The sequence below is a fragment of the Cibotium barometz genome, chromosome 14, assembly GCF_041138505.1.
Source record: "Cibotium barometz isolate CiBa-2024 chromosome 14, ASM4113850v1, whole genome shotgun sequence".
Classification (NCBI taxonomy): domain Eukaryota; kingdom Viridiplantae; phylum Streptophyta; class Polypodiopsida; order Cyatheales; family Cibotiaceae; genus Cibotium; species Cibotium barometz.
The window spans coordinates 53,206,781-53,230,988 of record NC_141059.1 but is presented as its reverse complement, the minus strand read 5'-3'; the positions used below and the strand labels follow the sequence as shown (position 1 = coordinate 53,230,988).

Genomic DNA, 24,208 nt, shown 5'->3' with positions numbered 1-24,208 from the left:
TCCATGACTGGGACACACATCATGTCTACCTCTACAAAGGCTCTCAAACATTCAAAGTCAATTTATATACCTGGAAATCACATCTTATGTGCCTAAACCTCCCTTTGATGAAGACTCTGTGATGACCACCGCTAGGAGCAACAATCTCTTTGTTTGAGATGCTTGTCGTCAAGCCCTTGATGACACACGGGTGCCATGCACGGTCACTTTTGTCAGTAGTATTGACAAAGTCAACCATGACGGGCTGCAAATCCTTGCTACACTTAACACCCTCCCAGACTGCAAACTCGGCATGCAATTCATTCTCCCAAATGTCTAGACCCTTCATGAGCCCGTGTAGCTCTACAACCTGAAACAACCACCCTTAGAGTCTGGATAGATTTTCTCTTTATTAGCAAAAATATGCAAAAGCACGCCATGTTGTCTCCCATAGCTAGCCACAATCTTTTGCCATGGGAAACCTGGGTTTCCCTAGGCAAACTATCTCTTAAAATTGCCCATTCCAAAATTCAATTGCCTAGTGGACAACGCATACAAAGCCTTGGGTCCTTTACACAAACTGTACTACATGATGTCTCTAACTCATTGGCATGTAAGTTTTATGTGGTTCCCATAGGTGAGACCAAAGAAGCACTCATCCTTGGTGGAAGCTAGGTCTAGTATGCTACAAGTATAAGGATTGGACTCTAGATTAAGAACGGTCTACAAAGGCGGCAAGCCCACATCTACCCCATGGTCCACACCAATCTCATATTCTTGGAGACATGGAAAAATCTTAGAAAACCCACGATAACAAAAGAAGAAACTTATATTCAAATATCGCACTAAATGTGTCTAATGAGTGTTGGGTATTTCATTCTTAAAATTTCCATTGGAAATAACCAGTTGGAGTGCAGATTTTATGTCATTGATACAAGAACACTCCAAGGCTGGATAATCATTGGAAAAGAGTGGATTAATGCTAATCAAATAAATTGACACAAAGAAACGGCTTCCATGGAAATCAACGAAAAAAAGGTCACAGTTCTCTTGTGTCCCCCAAGAGAAAATCATACACACCCTCACCCTCGACTGCCCTTCCCCCTCACGCTCCATCCTCATTAGTGGCAGTATCCCCTGTGACCACACCCCATGCCTCACCAAAGATGGTCAATCAAGCACTATCAACACCCTCCAACAATGACAATCTTACCTTTATCCTCATGAAAATCAATGGTGGGTGCCAAATAACCTTCTTGTAGCAACTCAAGCACTATCAACACCCTCCAACAATGATAATCAATGGTGGGTGCCCAAGAACCTTCTTGTAGCAGCTCAATGTTCCTACGATGGTGGCTACACAAAACTATGGATCCCCAAACGGCCATCTCTACCACTCAAGCGCCAAAAGCTAACTAAGCCAACAAAAACCAACCCTAAGACAAAGCTTCAACATTGGCTAGTCCCCGACCACCTGTTTACGAGCACAAGGCTACTATGAAGGCAACACTCACCTTTGGCTACCCAAGAATGCTGCCTGTACTCATCCACCACAAAAACTCCCCATGAAGCTGCACAAAGGTTCCTCCCCATAGCCGATGGTTAGGCAACCCCAAGAACAACAAAGGCAACAATGCTAAGTGCCTACAAATGTGCTCAATGCTCAAGGATTCCATGAAGGCAACACACACCTGTGGCTCCCCAAGCCACACTCAAAAGCATCTCCTCCCCGTCGCCAACCTACTCGTTGCTCAAAGCCTCGTCAACCAAAAACCAAGAAGCCTCGACAACCACAAACCTTCATCACTCACACAACGATGGGTTCCTAAGAACCACTTAGAAGCCCAAGGCTTCCATGATAGGAACATCATTTGGCTCCCATAGCTTAGATCTTAGCAATTTGCCCAAACCACACCAACCAAGCTAGTACCTATCCAATCGCCAAAGATGGTTTGGTGACCAATGAGCAAGCATGTCTCCTCTTCCTCAACACAATAGACTATGTAATTACCCACACCCAACCCATGGGTGCTCAAAATCTCAACTTGCCCAGCCCTTTCAACCCACGGAGCCTCTTCCACGAAGTTCCACCTCGACCCTCGACTTTGCCACTGACCTAAGGGACAGTGCTGCAAATGGTAGAGCTTATCCAACCACTAAAAGATACACTTAAGGGTAAGCTCACACTCAATGGATCATCACCAAGATAATCTAAGAATACTTGAACACTTTTCTCAAAACCTTTTTGGGTAACTTACTGGTGCTCACCTTGTTTCTTGTTTGGAATCTTTTATAGAGAACTCATCTGAATTAGTCCTAGTTTTCCTCCAATGCCACCACTCTAAGCTGCATATTAATCCATTTAAGTGTTACTCTCTAGTTTCCCAAGGATCCCTCCTAGGCCATATAATCTCTACAGAGGGAGGATTAGCCCTAGATCTAGACAAAATTGTGGCCATCCTTCATCTTCTTGCCCCACTTAACCCTAAAGGTTTCCCAGTCTTTGTCAGACACACTAGTTACCATCGTCATTTTATCCACATGTATGCTAACATAGCTCTTCCCATGACTCACCTCGTCAACCCCTCCACCCCCTTCTAGTGGTCCACTAGTGAGTCTAAGGCCTTTTCCTATCTTAAGAAATGCTTGACAGAATCCGCCATTTTGATCACCCGTGGACTAGTCCATACCATTCTATGTGCACATAAATGCTAGCTTATTAGATGTGGGTGCCATCCTCACCCAACCTAGATCAGGAATACTAGATGGACTTCCCTATCTACTATGCAAGACGCCTTCTCACATAGAGTGAGAGAAACTACAACCCCAAAGAGAGCATGAAGGCTTTGTCATTATCTATGCTTCCCTAAAGTTCTAGCACTACCTTCTCGGCACACATTTTTTTTGTCATATCTCACCACCATGCTTGGAAATACCTCCTAAACAAACCCTTGGTGTTGGGAAGAGTGTGGCATTGGTTTCTCCTCTTCAAGAATTCGACTTTGAAATCTTGCTCTAACTAGGGAAGCAGCATGTCATGGAGGACGGATTGACATAGGGGATCCCTTCATAGGTATCAATGATTATCTTCCTGAGAGTATGTTGTTGAAAGTGGATTCTACCTTAGATTTTTTGGGGATGTTCTTCTTTTACTATCTAAAAGTACCTTCCCTCCTCGAAGTACATGTGCCATCTAGACCTCATAAAGGGTCAATAGTACAATTGGTGGTTGGTTAGTTATACAGAGGTGGACATGATGGCTAGCTCCTCTGCCTTAGTGTGTGAGCCCCCATGAAGCAAATTACATCATTGAGAACATTCACACACGAATAGCTAGGGCCAACTTTCACTACATAGAGAATTTTTCAGAGTGGCCTCTAGTGGTCGTCCATGTTTAAGGATGCAAGGATTTTGCCAAGGCTTGTGACACCTACCAAAGGTGTCAATGAAAGCCAACTTGCTACTCTAATCATTCACTACCACAACACAACCCCCCCTATTGATGGGCCTGAAATGATAAATTTTTACAAAAGCATCGTTTACATGATCATTAATGTCATATAAACAACGTTTTTTTGAGCTGAAAACATTGTGTTGCTTGAACCGCCACCCATGCAATTGAGTCACTCGACGATCCCTCCGGCCCCTTTGGTATAGCAGCTCGCTACGCCACCGAGACTCCTTGCTCAAAAAGTATGTCCCTGACCCTAGTCATATCCTAGAAGATGATGAAAACTCCATTAGCTTAAGGCTAGCTAGAATTGGAGCCTGAAGTAGTGCTTAACACCCAAGAAAAGCCTCTTAGAAACCCGACCCTAAGGGAGTGTCTGGATAAATGGAAGTTTTATTATCTAGAGGATGCATCATGGGATCAAGAACAAGATTTGCTAAGGGACTACCACCAGATTGTGAGATGAGGACATCTCAATTCTTGAAGTTGGGATGTAATATCCCTCTTATCAAGTATGTTGATTTTTTATGCATATTAAATAAAGATTGTAGAGAGAGAGGGAGAATTTAAATGTGTTGCCCTATGTCAAAGTCCTAGAAATTTAATTACATGGCGTGACCACAGATACATTGAGGCAACTTAGTAGCATCCTTGCAGATGTTGTGTAAATACTCTTAAATATGCACATTCAGTTAAAAATATGCATTGGGTCATGCGCCATACATAAGTCATAGTAGGTGTAGGCCAATTATCTTACATTAGGACATTGGTAGCAACCTTTGGCTACAGATTTGGGAGGGGGTCCACCTAAAAAAAACACTAGATATCCCTAATACATCATCTACAAATACATCTATATACTCCTCTCTTTACATAGGTGGATACTCTTAATACCTTAAAAAATGGCCAATATTTGGAAGGGCGGTACCCCTTGTGGTAGTCAAGTGGTGTGTGTGTGTGTGATGTAGTTATTGAAGCTACATCCTCCCAAATGGGAGATTCCAAAAAAAAAAAAAAGACAACTAGTTGCAAACTAATGATGTCCATGTTTGGTGTTATTCGCAAATAATCTTGAGATAGCCTTGCTATAGATATCGGGATGCCCTTATTGAAGGGTTTTGATGATGGCTCGATAGTATTCATCCATATATCCTAAGTTTTGAAATGACAAAAGTGAATCTCCTAGTTTTTAAGATGGGAGTATGTTTTTAAGTTTGTTTCTTAAAACATGCTTTCGAGATATTGTGTCATTTAGCTTGTGAAGACTTTTGCAACACCATATACTGTATCATGGGCTCACATTTGGCCCAATTGGAAACATAATAAAAGCACTAAAATATGACGATGTTTTCAAATGACTTATAAGACGAAACATGAAAATTGCTCCTTGCAAGTGAACATGCTGAGCTATCTATGTGTATCTCTATCAAACCAAGGACCACACACCACATCATGTGGTGTTGGCCGTTATCTCAACCCGTTTTCATTGCATGCGATGCATGCTACATGAGAGATTTATATTCCGATCAGATTTTGTGAAAGCAAATAAGATAGCCAGTGTGGCTTGAAATTGCAGCCTTTTCAAGATCGTAATCTTTTTTTTAAAGAAAATTTAAGGAAACACAGTTAAACAAGGCACAAATCGAATATTCAAATGAGATATCAAAGACTTCAAATTATTGCTCACAAGTCCTTTATTATTGAAAACCGCAAAGCCGAGGACATCAACATGCCCCTCGCTCGAAGGACTCAGGAGGCCATGCGCAGAGATAGGCGCGCACTGCAAATTCTTCAATGCAAATGCGTTGATTACATCCCAAGCTGGCGAATGTATTTACGGGGTTGATTATGTACTTTTCCGACTGTGGCTTGTGCACCGCAGAAGCAAGCTGCAGGAGGAGACAAAGGTAGTTTTTGATCAGCACACTAGCAACTTGCTCGCGGGCAGCAAACCATCAATTATTAATGGGTTTTGTTATGACTAGGTTAGGTCACAAAAACCATGAATTATATTAATGGATGAGCAGCTAATTAGGGCACAAACCAGCACAGAATACAGCACTCCCGACCGTCACGCATTGTGGAGCGTAGCCTTCGTCGCATTCATTGGATACCTCGCAGGAAACAAACCGCCGTGCATGTACAAGTATTACTCCCCATGGCGGGAGCAGGGATGATGGAGGCGAGCGTGATCATCACCGTGAGAGCAAGCAGCATCACCTGTGCGTGCAAAAAAACACACACGCGCACACACACACACACGGGGAATATCATAATCAAGGACTAATCGTGGATCTAAAGAAATAAACCTAGTTCAGCTACGGTGGAAGGTGAACAAAAGCGTCCTTTAAAATCGGATTTGGTCGGGCGCAGTGTATTAGAATTAATACTAATATGAGCTTGCAGGATTTCTGAATGCCTGACGTGAATACGAAGCCATGGCTCAGCTTTGGACCAAGACATGTGACATGGCATGCATTCAACACTCATTGATGTGAATATTCTTTGGGAGGGTCATGACCCTTATAGCGTTGATGTAGAAAGTCATTGGCCCCTTAGTTTTATGAGGCAGGAAATCCAACTCATGTCCAGCAATCCCTCTTGTAATTTTTATTTCAAGTTGGATGGTAGGAAGGTTGGGAGTCGAAGTGAACATTTCAAAACATGCAAGCAGTGTGTTGCTCCACACATCCTTGAAATTGTAGAGTCCATGTAATTCTTATTCTTCCAAGTGAATATTAAAAACTGTTTCTCTAAAAGTGTTGTAAATTGAATTTTATTTCATTTTCATAAATTGTAGTGGTTTTTTTAAGTCTACTATGTTTCGAACCCATTAATATGTAAGAAAATAAAGATAAGTATAAGTAAGTACAATTGTAAATATAAGTATAAATATATATTTAAGTGTAAATAATAATATAATTAATTATGCTATAAATATAAATATGATTTATGATTTCTTATATTTTAATGAAGTGTCATTAATTTTAAGTCTATGGATATAAGTATAAATATAAATATAACTTTAAGTATATATTTAAGTGCAAATAATAATATAAGTAACTTTGTAAATAATATAATATAATTATAATAATAATAATATGTAACAAGAAATAGAAGTATGATTTATTATTTATTATATTTTATTGAAGTGTCCTTTATTTATTACTAAAGTATAAACATAAGGTATTAAAATAAATATAAGTTTATAGATATTTTAAGTACAATAATAAACATAAGTATAAATTGCATCCATCCAACCTCACGAAACCCAAAGTCATGACCCACCACTAGAGTGCCATCACCATTGAAGGGGTGGAGTACCTCCTCATGCAGGATGTGATGGAGCTCTTGGAGTTTTAATGAAATAAATATTACTCCATTAAAATTTTAATAAAATATATATTACTTTATTAAAGTTTTAATGAAATAATATATAAATTTATATTTATAAGTATAAGTAGGGGTTATTTTCATTCACTTCTATTGCATTCTCTATCTCTCACTTTCTATCCACCTTGCTTGTTCCTCCCTTTACGCCTTCACCCATGACTTCTCATTTTTATTGTAGTGTTGAGCTAGAGAATATATTTAGGACTCTAGAGCCCGATAGCCCAGTGCTTGCATATTTTTGCATAGGGTGATGATATCACATTTTTTATCCATGACTTCACTACTCGGTGGATACCCCTAGAGTTCCTCTTCTCCATGAAGAGTGGTGACAACCATAGAAAGGTTGTGCAAAGAGCACTTGCACATGTTCCCCCCCCCTTCCGATCTACCTCTGTGCCCCTCACTTTTAAGGAAGCAGACCTGATCGATCTCATTGAGCAGGATATTGCCTTTGCTATTTGTATATTATGCTCTGATTTTGAAGAGGAGAATGATGAGGAGCCAGTGGTGCCTCTTCTCACCTATGAAGAGAAGGAGCCAGAGGAGGCAATCCTGGACAATAAGAGGAGAAGGCACGTAGCTTGTCTTTGGACTTGTCGAATATCCACCAGGAGAGGCAGCCCATCCTATTGAGAATGCAAAACTTGCATTATTGAGTGCCAGCAGTATAGATGGTGTTGAGTACTTGCTCATGCAGGATGTCCTTGAGGTCTTGGATTTGAGGGAGGAAGAGCTGTACTACCACCTTGTTCGGGATGTTGATGAAGACCTCATTGACTTTGACACTGTGGATGTCCCTCCACAAGTAACTGAGATTATACGATGGCACGAGCATAGATGATATCTCTACAATCATCCACATCCAAAGAAGTGCTACATAGATGATGTCTCTGCAATCATCCACATCCAAAGAAGTGCTGCAGAAGCTGCTCCTGACTATGATATCTCAAATGCAGAATTTGAGAGGTTGCAGGAGGAGCTCTTTGGACCTCGACCACGCATTGACCTCTCGGACCCTCTACATGGTTATAGAACGATCACTCGGGTTAGACCTAGATGCACTAGTCAGGGAAACATAATGATGAGGCTGAGAAGGTACAATTTAATCTTCCTGAAAATTTTGATGTGGGGCCTCAGGGGCCTGGGGACCCCACACATGTAATCTAGCATGCATCGGGGCCCTCCAGGTGAGGATTCGGCTGGCATGCCTGGAGGGCCCCGATGCATGCGCCATATTACATGTGTGGGGTCCCTAGGCCCCTGAGACCCCGATGCATGCGCCATATTACATGTGTGGGGTCCCTAGGCCCCTGAGGCCCCGCACAAACAATTTCAACTCATTTGAAAATATTTTTTTCATGCAATTGTATTTTGGAATAGTTTTTAATATTTTATTTTTGCATGCAAATATTTTCTTTAGGAAATTGTCTATGTCGATGAGTTTGTATCAAGAGCTGGTGGAACAAGGGGTGGTAGAGGAAGAGTCCAGGATGTAGCTTTAAAGGAGTATATTGGCAAGATCTTCCAAGACATCATTGTCTTTCACAAAGTATGCTCCCCTGATGGACAAGTCTCTCTCAAGAATATCAAGGCTTTAACAAAGGGTGCTACATTCAAGTCCATGCCTGTGAAATCAAGCTTAGAGAAGGTGGTGTTTGTGAAATGCTCCAAGCTCTTATATTTGTATGAAGCTCAACGTGGAGGAAAGATTCATTCCACTTGTTGGCCTAGGCCTTGCTACTACTGGGAAGATTGATCTTCATGCTATCCAACTCGAGCTCGATGGAAATTTTATCGTAATTCCTTCGCTTAAAGCTCCTACTGAGAGAAGGTGGTGTTTGTGAAATGCTCCAAGCTCTTATATTTGTTCAAAGCTCAACGTGGAGGGAAGATTCATTCCACTTGTTGGCCTAGGCCTTGCTACTACTGGGAAGATTGATCTTCATGCTATCCAACTCGAGCTCGATGGAAATTTTGTCACAATTCCTTCGCTTAAAGCTCCTACTGACTCTGTTGAGCCTAGTCCTAAGAGGCGCAGAGTTTAGGATTTTTGTACTTGCTTTTATGTCATGATGTAACAGTTTCTATATTAATAAAAATATATTTTTAAAGTTTTGTTGTATTTGTGCGATCAACAAATAATATTTAATATAATATTTAATCGTTAATTTGAAATTGAAATCACAATACAATTATAATTGCCAGATATGATCAAGTAGACACTTGGCAAGGATCAAAAAAAAATTTTCATTAAGTAAAGCACTTACATCATGATCACATGAGATTACATTGTGGCGTATACATGAGATTACAAGATCTCCCTAACTGCGGCTCATCACCATAATCTTCCCTCCACTTTCGCATGCGTAGAACCTATCTTTGTTAGTGATGGTGACTTTCTTGGCATGGATTGCTGGTGTACACTGTGTCACCATACATGTACACCAAAAAAGCTTCAGTAGCCTCTTGAAGAGCTTCCAAAGCTACTGCTGTCCATCGTGTGTGGGAGCCTCACTATTGCCGACCTGACAATGCCATCGAGCGGCTCTCGTTCAAATCATCCATGATCTCCCTAACGAGGCAATGAAAAGGTCTCCTCAGAAGGTTTGTCGTCTTCTGATACTTTCTTATTTCTCAAAGAGCGATAGTGCCAAGTCTACACCGATGTTTGCGATATGTGGGCGGTGGTGGGGGCCTGACCTTCACGGGATCAACCCTCTTGGCAGTCTTCTTAGTGCGAGCCATGTTCTTGAAGAAGATAAAACAAGAATAGAATGAAAATGAAAGACTCTAAACTTATATTTATAACTTCAAAAACTGAAAATATAACTTATATTTATATTTTTATAGAATGAAAATAAATCTCTTAAATTTTTTAGTAATTTTTATTATATTTAATAATTTCCTTATTTATAAGAGACCCTCTGATGCAACATCTCACTAATTCCCTAGGGTTTCTAGAACTTCGTTCCATGTTTAAAGTAATCTAATTTTTAGAGTTATTTTTATTATATTTTTTTAGTAAAGATAAAATTTTTAAATTTTCTAAATTCATTGAAATTTTATACACTTATTTGTCTTTCATGTATACATGTGTGAAAAATCCTAAATCCATATGAGGCCTATGAACAAAAAAATAATGCTTTCGATAAACTTGAAAAACTATACGAGAGAAAAAGATAATAACACCCAAGATATTGAGAAAGAAACATCAAATTGTACTTGTATTAAAAACACTTCTCATAGATTATAAGTACATTGAAACATAGGTTTACAACGTATCATATGATTTACTCAAATCATATTATCCATGTTCAAAGTGAAGGCATCGCCATTATTATGAATCCTTCGTACAAGTCCCAAATCCTTGTCCAGAAGAGTGATGCACTTCGCATGAATAGCTGCAAACTGACCATGATGAATGAGGTCCACTGAATATGCCTCAGCTGCTTCTTGAAGAGCTGGCAATGCGTGGGCTGACCACCGCTGCACATTTTTTTGATTGTAGAGCTAAGTCTTGCTGCATAGAACCTATTACAAGACAAAATTTAAAAAATCCTAAATCCATATGAGGCCTGTGAACAAACAAATAATGCTTTCGATAAACTTGAAAAACTATACGAGAGAAAAAGATAATAACACCCAAGATATTGAGAAAGAAACATCAAATTGTACTTGTATTCAAAACACTTCTCATAGATTACAAGTACATTGAAACACAGGGTTACAATGCATCATATGATTTACTCAAATCATATTATCCATGTTCAAAGTGAAGGCATCGCCATTATTACGAATCCTTCGTACAAGTCTCAAATCCTTGTCCATAAGAGAGATGCACTTCCCATGAATAGCTGCCAATTGACCATGATGATGAGGTCCACCAAATATACCTCAGCTGCTTCTTGAAGAGCTAGCAACGCTTGGGCTGACCACCATCGCTGCACATTGTTGACTGTAGAGCTAAGTCTTGCGTAGAATGTATTATAAGACAAAATTTAAAAAATCCTAAATCCATATGAGGTCTGTGAACAAAAAAATAATACTTTCGATAAAATTGAAAAACTATACGAGAGAAAAAGATAATAACACCCAAGATATTGAGAAAGAAACATCAAATTGTACTTGTATTAAAAACACTTCTCATAGATTACAAGTACATTGAAACACAGGTTTACAACGCATCATATGATTTACTCAAATCATATTATCCATGTTCAAACTAAAGGCATCGCCATTATTACGAATCCTTCGTACAAGTCTCAAATCCTTGTCCATAAGAGTGATGCACTTCGCATGAATAGCTGCCAACTGACCATGATTAATGAGGTCCACCAAATATGCCGCAGCTGCTTCTTGAAGAGCTAGCAATGCTTGGGCTGACCATCGCTGCACATTGTTGGCTGTTATAGAGCTAAGTCTTGCATAGAACCTATTACAAGACATTCGTTTTGGAGATCTTGCAATATCTCTCTCACCATTCTTGCAAATGGTGCCCTCGGTATCATTAAGTTTGTACTTTTTTGATACTTCCTTATTTCTTGAAGAGTAGCAGTGTCTGGTCTCCATCTACGCTTCTTGTGATGTGACGGATGTGGATGCGTTGTATCTGTAGTAGTGCCTCCTAGATTATCAGACTGAGTGCGCTCACTATCAGTCTTCATTGGTATATTGACCTGGGGCTATGTTGGGAGAGTCTTAATAGGGTTCCTCTTAGCACTTTGCTTGCTGCGTGCCATGCCTTGAAAGCTAGAAGACTTTAAAATGTAAATGTTTCACCACTTATAGGCACTTATAAGTAATAGTTTAGTCAACTTTAAAAATAACACAACTGTTCACACACAAGTATGCATATACTCTCACACATAAAATCATTTAATATTATGGTTTTAGTTAGTGAGATTATGGCCCATGGGTGATATATCACATTGGTTTACAAGCTCTATGTGAAAGCCATTTTGGTTTAGTAGAGTAATACTTGCATCAACAAAAAATTATAGAGTTTCAACTTGCATTTGCTTATTTGAAACACTTGACTCTCAGGTTTTCCACTTGCTTCCCTCTCTTTCTTGAGTTCTCAACCATTCAGCATGTTTTTCTCTACCTGATGAATTCTCTAATCGTGCCTTTCTGGCCTCACATATGACTCTCTGTATTGCCTATGATCCATTAGACATAGGTTTCTTCTCCTGTAACCTTATTACTATCTTTCTATACCACCATAGAAGTAATTGTTTCATTGGATTGACATCATAGATTCCACGTCCATGAGCAGTTGTCTTTTGGAAAGCACATGGTGCTTGCTAATGAGATCGCTCCATGCCCTGTGTAGACCATCGCTAAACTTCCTTCATTTGCAAAGTAAGGACCATGAGCATGCAATATATGCTACATCAATAAACAGCGTAATCATAGTTAGTCTCTAAAACCATATAAATTAATTGTAATGTCACACTTTAAACCATGTATTGTGTTATACCACTTGAAGTCTAAGCGCTTCAACAACTGATGTATAGAATATACCAATCGCCTCCTTAAACTCCTTAGAAATATCTGGTCCAAATGTCATCTTCCGCAAAAGCACTGCCAATTTATCAAAAGAAATCCACACATTTTCTTTTGCTACTCTACTCTTTCCTCCATTGCTTTGATCAGGAATGACCATATGTAACTTTTTCCATGCTTCATATTTCTCTGGTTATTGTACTAGTAGTTCTCCATTTTCATTTCATGGTGTAGAGAGGAATTTCCTTGCTTTTGAGCTGCCAAAGCAAGGCTTGCATGGTACATTGCCTCTTGTTCTGGACTTTTTTTCATCCTTATTTTTTTCTACCTGGCCTCGATGATGTAAACCCATCCTAGCCTTAATACTTCATCCACCCTTTTACATGTTTCTTGGGCATCAAAAGCTGGCTACATTTTATACAGAACACACATATTCATAAACCAATTTGTCTATGATCCTCACTAGTGCATGCAAAGTGCAAAAGTGTACACTTGTCAAGGGGATGTCAAGAATAGGATCCCACTTAGGATCTACTCGTACCATTTGGTCCCCAGGGCAAACAATTAATCACGTGTAGGACAACTTTCTCTGCCTGTTTCTTCCCATTCTTACCTTTCTTTCTAGACCGCATACAATATATGCAAGGAAACTCTGCATTTGCTGCATTTGACACACAAAACATGCACTTCAAAGTTTTGAGACCTCCAGCAAGGTGCCATTCCAATTTATACTCACCATAACCTTCCACGTGCAAACTTTCACAAAAAAGCAAGTTTGGAAAAGGTGAAAGTTATGGTATTTACGAACACCACTAAGGTTCACGAGATGATGCTCACTCAATTGAGTTTTTTTGGAGTTTACTCACTCTCTATATATGCTTTCTCTTAATTAACTAGTTTTCTTCTTAAAATAGATTTACACTCACATATACACACTCCTTCTCACTCAGTCACTCAGTCTCTCTCTCTCTCTCTCTCTCTCTCTCTCTCTCTCTCTCTCGCTCACTCTCTTCACTCTCTCTCTCTCTCTCTCTCGCTCACTCTCTTCACTCTCTCTCTCTCTCTCTCTCTCTCTCTCTCTCTCTCTCTCACACACACACACACACACACACACACACACAATTGCCTTAATTTGTATTAGTTCATACCAAAAAAGTTTCCTTTGTTCTTAACCTCTCGCTCTCTTCTCTCTCTCACACACACATACATTTAGGTTTAAAAAGATTATCTTTCATTAATTATCAACCTTGTATACAAGCCTTTTCCAAGTCTAAAGTTCTTCTAAAGTTTATATACTCAATTGAACCTATGTTTCTTTCCTTATAAAGTTTAAATACTCAATTGAAGATATGTTTCTTACATATTTCCAATGTTTTATGTTTTTAATATTCCTTTTAGTCAATGTATCTCCATATTCAGCTTTCACTTTTAGTGCAATGCTTCAGTAGTGTACACACCATAAAGTTTTTTAAAAATTCATTGTTTAATCTAGTTTCTCGATGGAGCTTACCCTTACAAGTTCATATTTTTCTAACCTTCAACATCTGAGGGTCCACTGAGACCATAGGGCCCTCTTAAAATTCAAGACATTTGTGGATGATTTATTTTCTCAATCAGGATTTTACTTTAATCAATGTCTCACATTTAGGTCCTCAAGGCCTAAAAATGCATGTATGTACAAATTAAAATATAGTAAAAAAGGTGGACCGCCTTAGGAAATCAATCATAGTACATTTGCAAGGTCATGAGGAAGACATGTCATATGAACCTAGGTATAAGTAAAAAGGAAGACGTGACATTGGAGCTAATGTTTTAATACATAAATCTCATGCAGAAGAATTATGTATTTTTTTCAACTTTCTTTCATTGCTTTGAAAAATAGTTTGTATGTTGGCTAAGTAAAAATTCTAAAAAATACATCCTCATTAAAGCAAAATATGGAATGTAAAAAATGTGTGACCCATAGATTGGCCCATATTATTCTATTATAAAACAACTAGTGTGGCTCCTAGGGCCTAGTTATTTGAGGTGTAGGCCATGTAACATCAATCATATAGAACATGGTCCACATTGATCTTATAACCTAGCTAAGTAAAAATTCTAAAAAATACATCCTCATTAAAGCAAAATATGGAATGTAAAAATGGTGTGACCCATAGATTGGCCCATATTATTCTACTATAATACAGCTAGTGTGGCTCCTAGGGCCTAGTTATTTGAGGTGTAGGCCATGCAACATCAATCATATAGAACATGGTCCACATTGATCTTATAACCTAGCTAAGCAAAAATTCTAAAAAATACATCCTCATTAAAGCAAAATATGGAATGTAAAAAATGTGTGACCCATAGATTGGCCCATATTATTCTATTATAAAACAACTAGTGTGGCTCCTAGGGCCTAGTTATTTGAGGTGTAGGCCATGCAACATCAATCATATAGAACATGGTCCACATTGATCTCATAACCTACACAAAAATTGAAGCCATGTGTAGATATGTTCGTGCGTCCTTTTTAAAATTAACTACTGTTTCAAGTCTCAATCAATCAATCAATCATATAGAACACGGGTCATTGATCTTATAACCTACATGAAAATTGAAGCCATGTGTAAATATGTTATTGCTTCCTTTTCAAAATCATTGTACATTTGCACTCTACATTGGGTCACCAGGAAGGCGTGGGCTTGGAACAGTACCAAGCCATAGGAATAGACTAATTATGTGGTAAAGCCAAAAATTTTTGCTTTTTTTTTTGGACCTGATTATAACATCAAAGAGGATTTCTGTCATTTTCTAAGTGGCAAAATTGAAGCCACGTGTAAATAAATAAACTATTACAAAACCATGGTTAAAATTCAGCTTGAGTCTCCAGCTTCCTTGTTGTGACCCATAGTACCACCTCATATCAGAGAGTACTGACATGAGTCACGAGTAGCCACCGAACTCAGACAATTTAAAGCACAGTATAAATTTGGTAACCACCCTAGAACCAAACGACTATAAAGTTACAAATTGTTATTTAATTTAGATTGATGATTACCATTTGGTAACTTTGCATTAGTAAAAATTTACCAAATGATAACTCACCTTTTAAGAAAAATTACTATTAGGGTTTTTTTATAAGTCTACATGACACATGCTTAACAAGGCTCAAATTTATGACTTGAGGCTCACCAAGTAAAAATCACTATAATATCTTGCTATTTTTTCCCAAGTTCCCTCAATAATTGATAGAAATAGCTTTAATTTTTTGAAATTCATACATCTAGCGTGTATGAACTAAATAAAGAGATCTTTGGAAACTTTAAGATCTAGAAAATTACCAAATTGTAACTCAAAATTTGGAATATGTTACCATGGTAATTTTATGAAAATCTCAAATTTATACTATGATTTAAAGACACGAGAAGCCAACTTAAAAATCTGCAATAGTACATTTAGTCACGAGTAACACGAGTGGCGACATCTGCTTGCTGTAAAACTTCAAAAATTCGAATTTTTTAAATTCAAGGCTAGGCAACAGCGTCGTATTCAGTTCTTGAAAGCAAGATAAGAAACAAACATAAAAACAATAATCAGCAATCAACAACAAACATAAAAACATAAAAACAACAACAACAATCAACGATCGGTGTCTTGTAATAAAGTCCTTATGAATAAAAACTATAAACAATCAACAGCAGTGTAATCTTACCTAAAGGTAACATCTGACACAGTGATTCTGCACTCTTCAATGATATCATCATTGGTGAGTTCTCTTGAGATGCCATGACTCACCTAGTAACTGAGTCATCCAATCCTCAGATGGGCACTTTCATTGATACATAATCTTAGTTTTCTTTACTACTTCATAGGATCCAATCCTCAGATGGGCACTTTCATTGATACATAATCTTAGTTTTCTTTACTACTTCATAGGATCCAAAAACAAATGTGCAAACAAACTAACTGGAACAAACCAACTTAGATGCACATCTCTAGAGCATGTGGAGGGTTTTATGGGAGCTTGAACATCAGTTTTTTTCTTTACCCTGCATGCTTCTGACATGTCTAAGCTAGGATTATACCATTCTTGGCTAAACAACGGTGTTAGTGGAATGTACTCCAAACTATGTCTCTCCATAACATATGTGGAATCATAAAAGTAAACATTCTGAGATGCCAATTCGCTTTTGCACTCTTGTTAGCATAGATCAAGGCACCTATCTCTGCATGTAAAACATTTCGCTTTCCACTTAAGTACTCTACATTTTGCCATTCATGCAGAGTTGATGGATATAAAGCTGTAAGCAACAAACATGCTTGTATTAAAACTCTATTAAAGCACAAGAACACAAAGCACAGAGATATAAACTTACTGTTAGGCTTATGTCTCACATTGACGTTGTCATGATGCACTCGAATCTCTTTGTGCATATAAACATCTGAATGAAAGCCTTTGATATCGTACCATTGGTGCATCTCTTGAACTCTATGATTCTACCTTTCCATTGTTTGTTGGGGTCTATTATATCTTTGAGATTGACCTTGAAACTCCCACGAGTACTTGGTCTCATTAAAATCCAATTTAACTTACTGTATTGATTAGGGATCAAATTACCTTCATCATCTCTCCTATTGAATACCTCCACTCTGTGAATATTACTGATATTCCTCCTCCTTGAAGACATCTACAATAAAAAACAAGGCACCAAATTAACAAAGTTAGACTGATGATTAATAAATATCTATGTTAAGATTGTAAGTAATAAATAAACATTAAAAGAACAAGAAATAAACAACAACCTATTGCTTTGATTCACACAACTTTGTTGCTTACAACCTATGAAAATGAACATAAACACATCAAGACAAAACATAAACAAACCCTAAACCTATGATCATTAGTCATGATTATTTTATGCCACTTAAAATCAAGATAGTTATCTGTGGTGTAGAGAAGATTAGCAACAAATAAAGATTAAAACAACACAAAATAAACAACAACTTACTGCTTTGATTTGCACAATCTTGTTGCTCACAACCTTGCTCCTGTGAAAATAAATAACAACACATCAAGACAAAACATAAACAAATCTATCTTATATCAAGACAAAACATAGACAATCCCTAAACATATGAATCTCATTACTCATAAGAATTTGATGCCACTTCAGATCACAATAGCTATTTGTGGTGCAAAGAAGAGAAAGTTCATTTGAGAAAACGTACATAACTTATAGAGGTTTTGTCCAAATGAGATGAAATTTTATGAGGAGAGAGCTATGGTGGAGAACAACATACCTGTAAAATTTCGTGAAGAAAGAACTAGAGTTGTAGAAGATATGGCAAAATTGAATTTCGCTAAAAAAAAGGGAGAGAAATGAAAAAGGAGGGAAAGTAAAAAGCTAAACATAAAAACAGGGAGAAAAATGAAATTTGGTTTTCAAACTTCCATGTGCTGACCACAAGGTACATCTAACATGAAAGAGCAATTTGTGACATGAAATCTGACATTTCTCTATTTTTTAAAGTTATGGGATCTATTATTTTATTGTCCTAAGAGATTTGGACAAAGATATGACAATTTGCCAGGCCCCCAGCCCTTACTTAGAGATGTTTGTTGATGCACTCCCTTTCCCACTCGCCATCGATGTCTCCAATGGCCAGCCCCTCACCATCGGCGCCTACAAAATCACTCAGGTTCACACACACGACACCTGGACTTCTGCTACGCAACTAGTGCATTTTAGACATAGATTTTAGAAGAGAGAGAGAGAGTATATATATATATATACTATATGTATATAGAGAGAGAGTATATATACTGTATGTATAGATATATATATAGAGAGAGAAAAAAAAATATATATATATATATTAGGAGAGAGAAAGAGATACTATATATATAGAGAGATATTATATATATATATATATATATATATATAGAAAGAGAGAGAGTGTGTGTGTGTGTATATATATATATAGAGAGAGAGAGAGAGAATTTAGTGGCTTTAAGGATAAGAGTGTGTGTGTGGAGAGAAAGAGAAAGATCTATATTTTTGGGGTTTATAAGATATCATCAATGTTTTGTAATTTCTAAAAGGCCTTTAGAAAAGAGGAAATTGGAATAATTCGAGATTTCTACTGATCAATCATATGTCAAATCACCCAAAAAAAAATTCTATACTATCAATTAGCAAAGAGTGTGAAAATTATAGATTTATACTTATTTAAATAAAACATCCTAGGGGTTGGAAGAAATAATAATTATGCACAAAATATTCAAACTCGAAAAATTTCAACCTCCATTGTCATACTATAATGTCAAGTCATAAAAACGTTGTTTATTTCTCCTTTTAACAATCAAAAAGCTTTAAAGATCATACCTTGTGATTGCAAAAGCGATGGAGCGAGTGTGTATTTCACATAGGTGACTATGAGGAGGGGGGGAAGTTGGACTTGCTTCTCCTTTTCTCATCTACAACTTTACAAATGAGATCAAAATTTTGTCTGAAGAACTTTTGTTGAATCTAGTTTTCTTTTTTTAAATGGCCCTTCCAAATAAATGTCTTAATGTTACGATGCATCACATTAATGTTTTTCTAGTGGAAAAAAAAAAAGAATAAGTGAAAATTTTGTGCTCTTTGCAAATTGTTACGTTTTTTGAGAAAGGTGTTTTGGTTGACCTCTATACATGAAGATACATAAAGTTTTCTTCCTTTTTTTCAATTAATTTAAATGAATTGCAACATTCTCCGCCCGCCGTTTTCATCTTACTGCATTTCCTTGAAGAAAGCTTACATCCATGTCTCTCTCCCTCCATTTAATGTGCCTTATTTGTAAGTATGCATCAAAGTATTACTTTGCATGAACTAAATAATGCTGAAAAAGATGCTTCATTGAGGTAAGCCTAGGATTTTAGAAGGTAGACCTTGCATAAAATAGTCCAAGGAGTTGATTTTATCCCCTTTGCAAATATGTTTGACTTTAGTATAGATTCTTCCTGTTTAGATTTATGAATAAAGAGCACTTCAAAAATTAAGTAGCATAGTAGAAATATAATATGTTCGTATAAATTTGATATGTAGGATTTGAAAAGGGAAAACACTATTACACAAGCTATCACACCTTACCTTAAAAGCTACATTTTTAGTTTCCATTGTCTATTTTGCTTACTAATTTCTTGTTTACATAGAGTTTTCTTTTTTTGGTTAAGTCTCAATTACTTATAACCATCCATGAACTTTTCCTTTTCTATGTGCATTATATTTTGAAGAAACATGGTTTTAGAGTTGATATATGTCAACAATGTTATGTCATGATTACTTTGATACAACATTTACTACAGAAGCTACATCGAGATTTACCTGATACAACTCTTTATGCATTTGGTTCAAGCCAAGAAAGGGCAGCATTTCTAGGGCCTACTTTGATGGTAAGGATAGCTAAATTGGTCTCATTTGTATTGTGATGTCTTAAAAATGATGGTGGTCTCATGTACCTAAATGCAATGCAGTTAGCATAAAATGTGTGTATGGATAGTGGAAGCTTCAAAGAGAGTGTAAAACAATTCATTTTGTGAGAATAGAGGATATTCTCCTCCTTCCCAATGGATAGTAAAGGGTAGTGTAAAAGAATACATATAGTGAGAATAGAGGATATTCTCATCCTTCCCAATGTATAGTATGGAAACCTCAAGATCAATCATGGGTATCTCTATTCTCCTTGTCAAATTTACTCATTCTTTCATAATGTGAGGTCATTGTCTAGGGGTATCAAGTAGCAAGGCTAGTAGTCTCTCTTTCTCTCTCTCACACACACACACACACACACACACACACCTTGCATGTGAAATCTTCAAAGGATGTGATGGTGCTTTGTGTGGTTTGTTTGTAGGCAAGGCGCTATGTTCCAACACACATTCGGTGGGAGAACCATATTCCAGATGAGCATCATATGTTTCCAAGGGGAAGTGACACTGTTCCATGGGCCAACCCAAGCAGGGGAGGGGTTCCCATCGTGGTACACATTCACGGGATGGAAGCACCAAGCATTTATGATGGCAACCCAGATGCTTGGTTCACACCGATGAATGAGACCGGTCCGGCCTTTGTCACACGAGACTATGTGTACCCAAACACCCAAACACCAGCAAACCTGTGGTACCATGATCACACTTTTGGAATGACAAGGCTAAATGTTTTAGCCGGATTGTCTGGCCTCTACTTTTTGACTTCCGATGAAGAGGACGCAGTGATCCCAACTCATGGATTTCCGCTTGTATTTAAAGATTGGCGTTTCTATGCTAATGGTTCCATTAATCTACCGGGGGCAGGCATTTCTCTTCCAGTTAATTGGTGCCCAGAATGGTATGACACATGGCTTGTGAATGGTAAGGTGTGGCCTTATGCGCCAGTATACCCAAGACCTTATAGGTTTCGATTGCTCAATGCTTGCAATGCCCGCTTTGTCGCCTTGCAGTTCAGCAATAACCTCACCATTACCCAAATTGGTACCGATGGTGGGCTGCTCTCAGAGCCACTTAATCTCACAACCCTTCTGATCTCTACTGCAGAAAGAGCTGATGTTTTAGTAGACTTCTCAAAGCTTGCTTATGGAGAGGAGATTCTACTCAACAACTTGCCTGTAGAGCCTAACCGCAGATTTCCTGCTTACACCAGCCCCCAAACAAGTGTTATAATGAAGTTTGTGGTTGTCCAAGAAGGCGGCATTGAAGAGGGAATAATTCATGACCCAACCTTCATGCAAAATCTTCCATCTATTCTGCCTTCACTAACAGGTGGTGGCCTCATTCAAAACCAATTCCTTACGGACCTCACTCCTACACCATTGGTGAGAACCATTACCATGGACCCTCACTATCATAGTGAGGGACATACTTATCAATATACTATGAATAACTTCACTTGGAATGACCCCGTGACTGAGATTCCTATAGTTGGTACCACAGAGATATGGGAGATCATCAACCTTAGCAATGCACCGCACCCATTTCATATCCACCTCATTCAATATCAAGTCATTAATCAACAAAGCATTCTAGTGGATGACTATAATCAAGGCACTTGCTCCATTAGGATACCTTATCCAAAGAATGGCACATGCTTCACTGAGCATCCAGAGGACCCACAGATGTACCAACAAGGTTGGAAAGATAATGTGATTGTTTGGGATGGAACCATGCTACGGGTTCTTCTTCGTTTCACAACAAGAGAAGGGAACCCCTTTTCTTTCGATCCAACGATTGGCCCTAACTATGTCTATCATTGCCATGTTGTTCAGCATGAGGACCACTCCATGATGAGACCATTTAGGCTCCACGAATACAAAGCAAACAAAGGAGTAGACCTTAGCCTTGTGGATCCATATTTCAAGCACTTAGTACTAAAGGGAGATGATGATGGTATGTCAAATTTGTAGCTGAGTTTGGTGAATCCGTTGCATTAATAAGCTTCTTTTAAGGCTCTAATTTACTGTTCTCTAATTTACCATCTTGTAGTTGATATTGATGCTAAAACAACTCTAGAAGATAATGTAGCCAATGTGGATGAAGAGTTGTCTCTTGGTGGCAAAGGTAAAAATTCTTAAGTGTTTTTGTTAGCCTAGCTTATATTTTTGTAAGTGATGATATAAAAAATTAGCTATTATTTGGTGTTGATTTATCTTCAGTATTGATAGAAGGTAAGATCCTTGCAAAAGAGATGGTCCATTATGTTTTTAATGCATATGAGAAGAGGACAAAAACCTTGAAGCACTCACGTATGTCTATGTATGGTTGTTGTGAGGTTGATTATATTCATATGAGAAAGGTTTTTGTAGCCGTTAAGAAGAATGTGGGTTACACAAAGGTACACGAGTTCTTCGTGGGAGTTGTAGCCCAAGGACAAGGAGTACAAAATCAATTTAGGAATTTTGGGAAAATTTCACAAATTTGGCACTTTTCCCTTTGAAGACCAATTTTAGAATTTTGGGAAAAATTCAAGATTTTGGAATATTTTAAATCTTGTTTATACTTGAAAACTTGAGTACTAGAACTTTCAAATTTAAGAGACTATACAGCATAGGGATATGTATAATATTATGAGTTCAAGGGCCAAAAACTTCAAAAACTAAGAAACTAAACCTTGGCTCATTGTTTTCTCTCACACTCAACTTTGGTAAGAATGCAAAGTTTTAAAAGTTTTAACTTGATATTCCTGTTGAAATATACAAGTGAATGCGTGTGTGCGGGAACAAGCCCTTATAGCAAGAGGCTGCAAAAGAGAGTCTATAAATGAGTGGGTAGCAGTGAAAAGGTGAGTGGAATCTACTGGGAGAGAATAAAGGGTAGCATGAGAAGTTCTAGGATGTGTGGAGATATTCTGGGAAAAGTGAAGAGGTGGAGAGAATCAAGCAAAAGAGGTGGAGTGAATCAAGGAGAGATCAGTGGGATTAGATGCTTGGCATCTTGTGGATGTAAACTCTATAAATTGAGGCATTGGCCTAATGAATATTTGCTAGTTTTTGAGTATCCATGTCTACATTAAGCTATCAGTTAATTACTCACTAATCTTATCTTAATCATTGTTTAATCACTTTGCTAATGATGTTGATTCTTGCATTTGATCTACCATAGCTCATCACTTTGCTTGCATTTTAACATGGTATCAGAGCCTAGCTTAGGATCCATCCAATTTATGAGCTTATTATCTTGCTAATCATCCTATTAATTAGGATTAAGAAATAATCACTTTTTTAGTCTTTTTCAACAAGCTCTCTGCACCCCCATCTAGTGGAGGGGTTTGATCTCCCTCTAGGCTTAACATTAGGAAACAAGCTACTCATTCACATCTCCTCTTATCACATTCACATGAAGAGAAGAGAAAGGAAGTACGAATTGTGTTAATTCCATTCATGTGCATGTTCTATGTGTCATTCAATCTCTTATTCATGTTTTGTAGAATTTCAGTGATTAATCATTGTTAAAAAGTTTATGCAAGTCCTTGGATGGTCGATCTAGACAAGCCTATCTTATCCTAATTAGAATTGTATTATAGAAAGTTTTTGGTATATATGTGCACGGTGTCACAATATTTCTATAGAGTCAATTGGTTTGTCAATCTGATATTCCTATCAAAAGTTATGTCATTTTAGATTAACAACACTTAAAATACAAAAATAGGCAACGTGCAACTCGTGCAGTAAATTTTGAGTATTTGCTCAGCTTCATCGGAGTTCAGAGTTGAAAGTTATGGTGTTTTTCATGCAACAGACTTTTGCTCATTTTTCATGTGCTACACGCTTTTCATGTTTTAATCTAAAAATAACCAATTTTTGGGCTTGTCCACATCTCAAAACAGCAGTGCTCCGACTATTTTTAGAGTTCCTCTCTTATTGCATATCACGTTTCATTTATTTTTGGGTACTAATTTTCATGCCACTTGCTTTTCGTAACTCGTAAATCATGTTCTATATTTGACGAGGTCATTGCCACTCTTTTTGCGTGCACGTATCTCATATAACTTTCAGAGTCCTCCTTGTTTATATTCTCGTTTCATGGTCTACAAATTCTGTGATCTCATTCTATACACATTCTTGCAATCCGAGATGACAGCTTCTATTCTCGTTAATGGGGATTTCAATCTGGTCAACGATCTGTTCCCCTGTTTCAAGGCCAAGGATTTCTCGGATGGAAGGTCAAGATAATGTTGATACTTGAAGGTGACGTTCTTTCTAATATTGTTTTGGGCAATCTTGTCTATCTGTCTCAACTTATCGATGTAGAACATGATAACGCTCTTATTACTGTTGGTCCTACATTTGAGCAATGGCAAACTGATTACTTTGAATTGGATCTGTCGTGATAAAGCTGCTTGTCCGTATATCTTATCTGCT

At 37.7% G+C, this 24,208-nt stretch overlaps 1 protein-coding gene and 1 long non-coding RNA gene across 4 annotated transcripts in view; one reads left to right on the top strand and one right to left on the bottom strand.

The window, feature by feature from the left end:
• Positions 1-5,077: 5,077 nt before the first annotated feature.
• LOC147632182 (uncharacterized) overlaps positions 5,078-24,208 on the bottom strand; it is a 244,820-nt gene continuing 225,689 nt past the window's right edge. Inside the window, exons 1-2 of one of the 2 annotated variants that reach the window (XR_015267283.1) lie at positions 5,475-5,865; positions 5,078-5,319 (exon numbers count right to left, since the gene is read on the bottom strand). This is a non-coding gene — a long non-coding RNA (uncharacterized LOC147632182). Of the gene's footprint in view, positions 5,320-5,474; positions 5,866-24,208 lie in introns of those variants that run through there. The other variant, XR_015267280.1, reaches the window with a different exon arrangement.
• Positions 17,904-22,419, top strand: LOC147632185 (multicopper oxidase LPR1 homolog 4-like). 2 transcript variants are annotated; one of them, XM_086808822.1, is made up of 3 exons: positions 17,904-18,013; positions 19,662-19,748; positions 20,210-22,419. In XM_086808822.1, exons 1-3 carry the CDS (start codon positions 17,927-17,929, stop codon positions 21,752-21,754), a joined length of 1,719 nt encoding a protein of 572 aa, XP_086664948.1. In that variant the 5' UTR covers positions 17,904-17,926; the 3' UTR covers positions 21,755-22,419. The 2 variants fall into 2 exon arrangements, with proteins under 2 accessions (XP_086664948.1, XP_086664949.1); XM_086808823.1 differs by lacking the exon at positions 19,662-19,748 and having other exon boundaries at positions 20,210-22,418.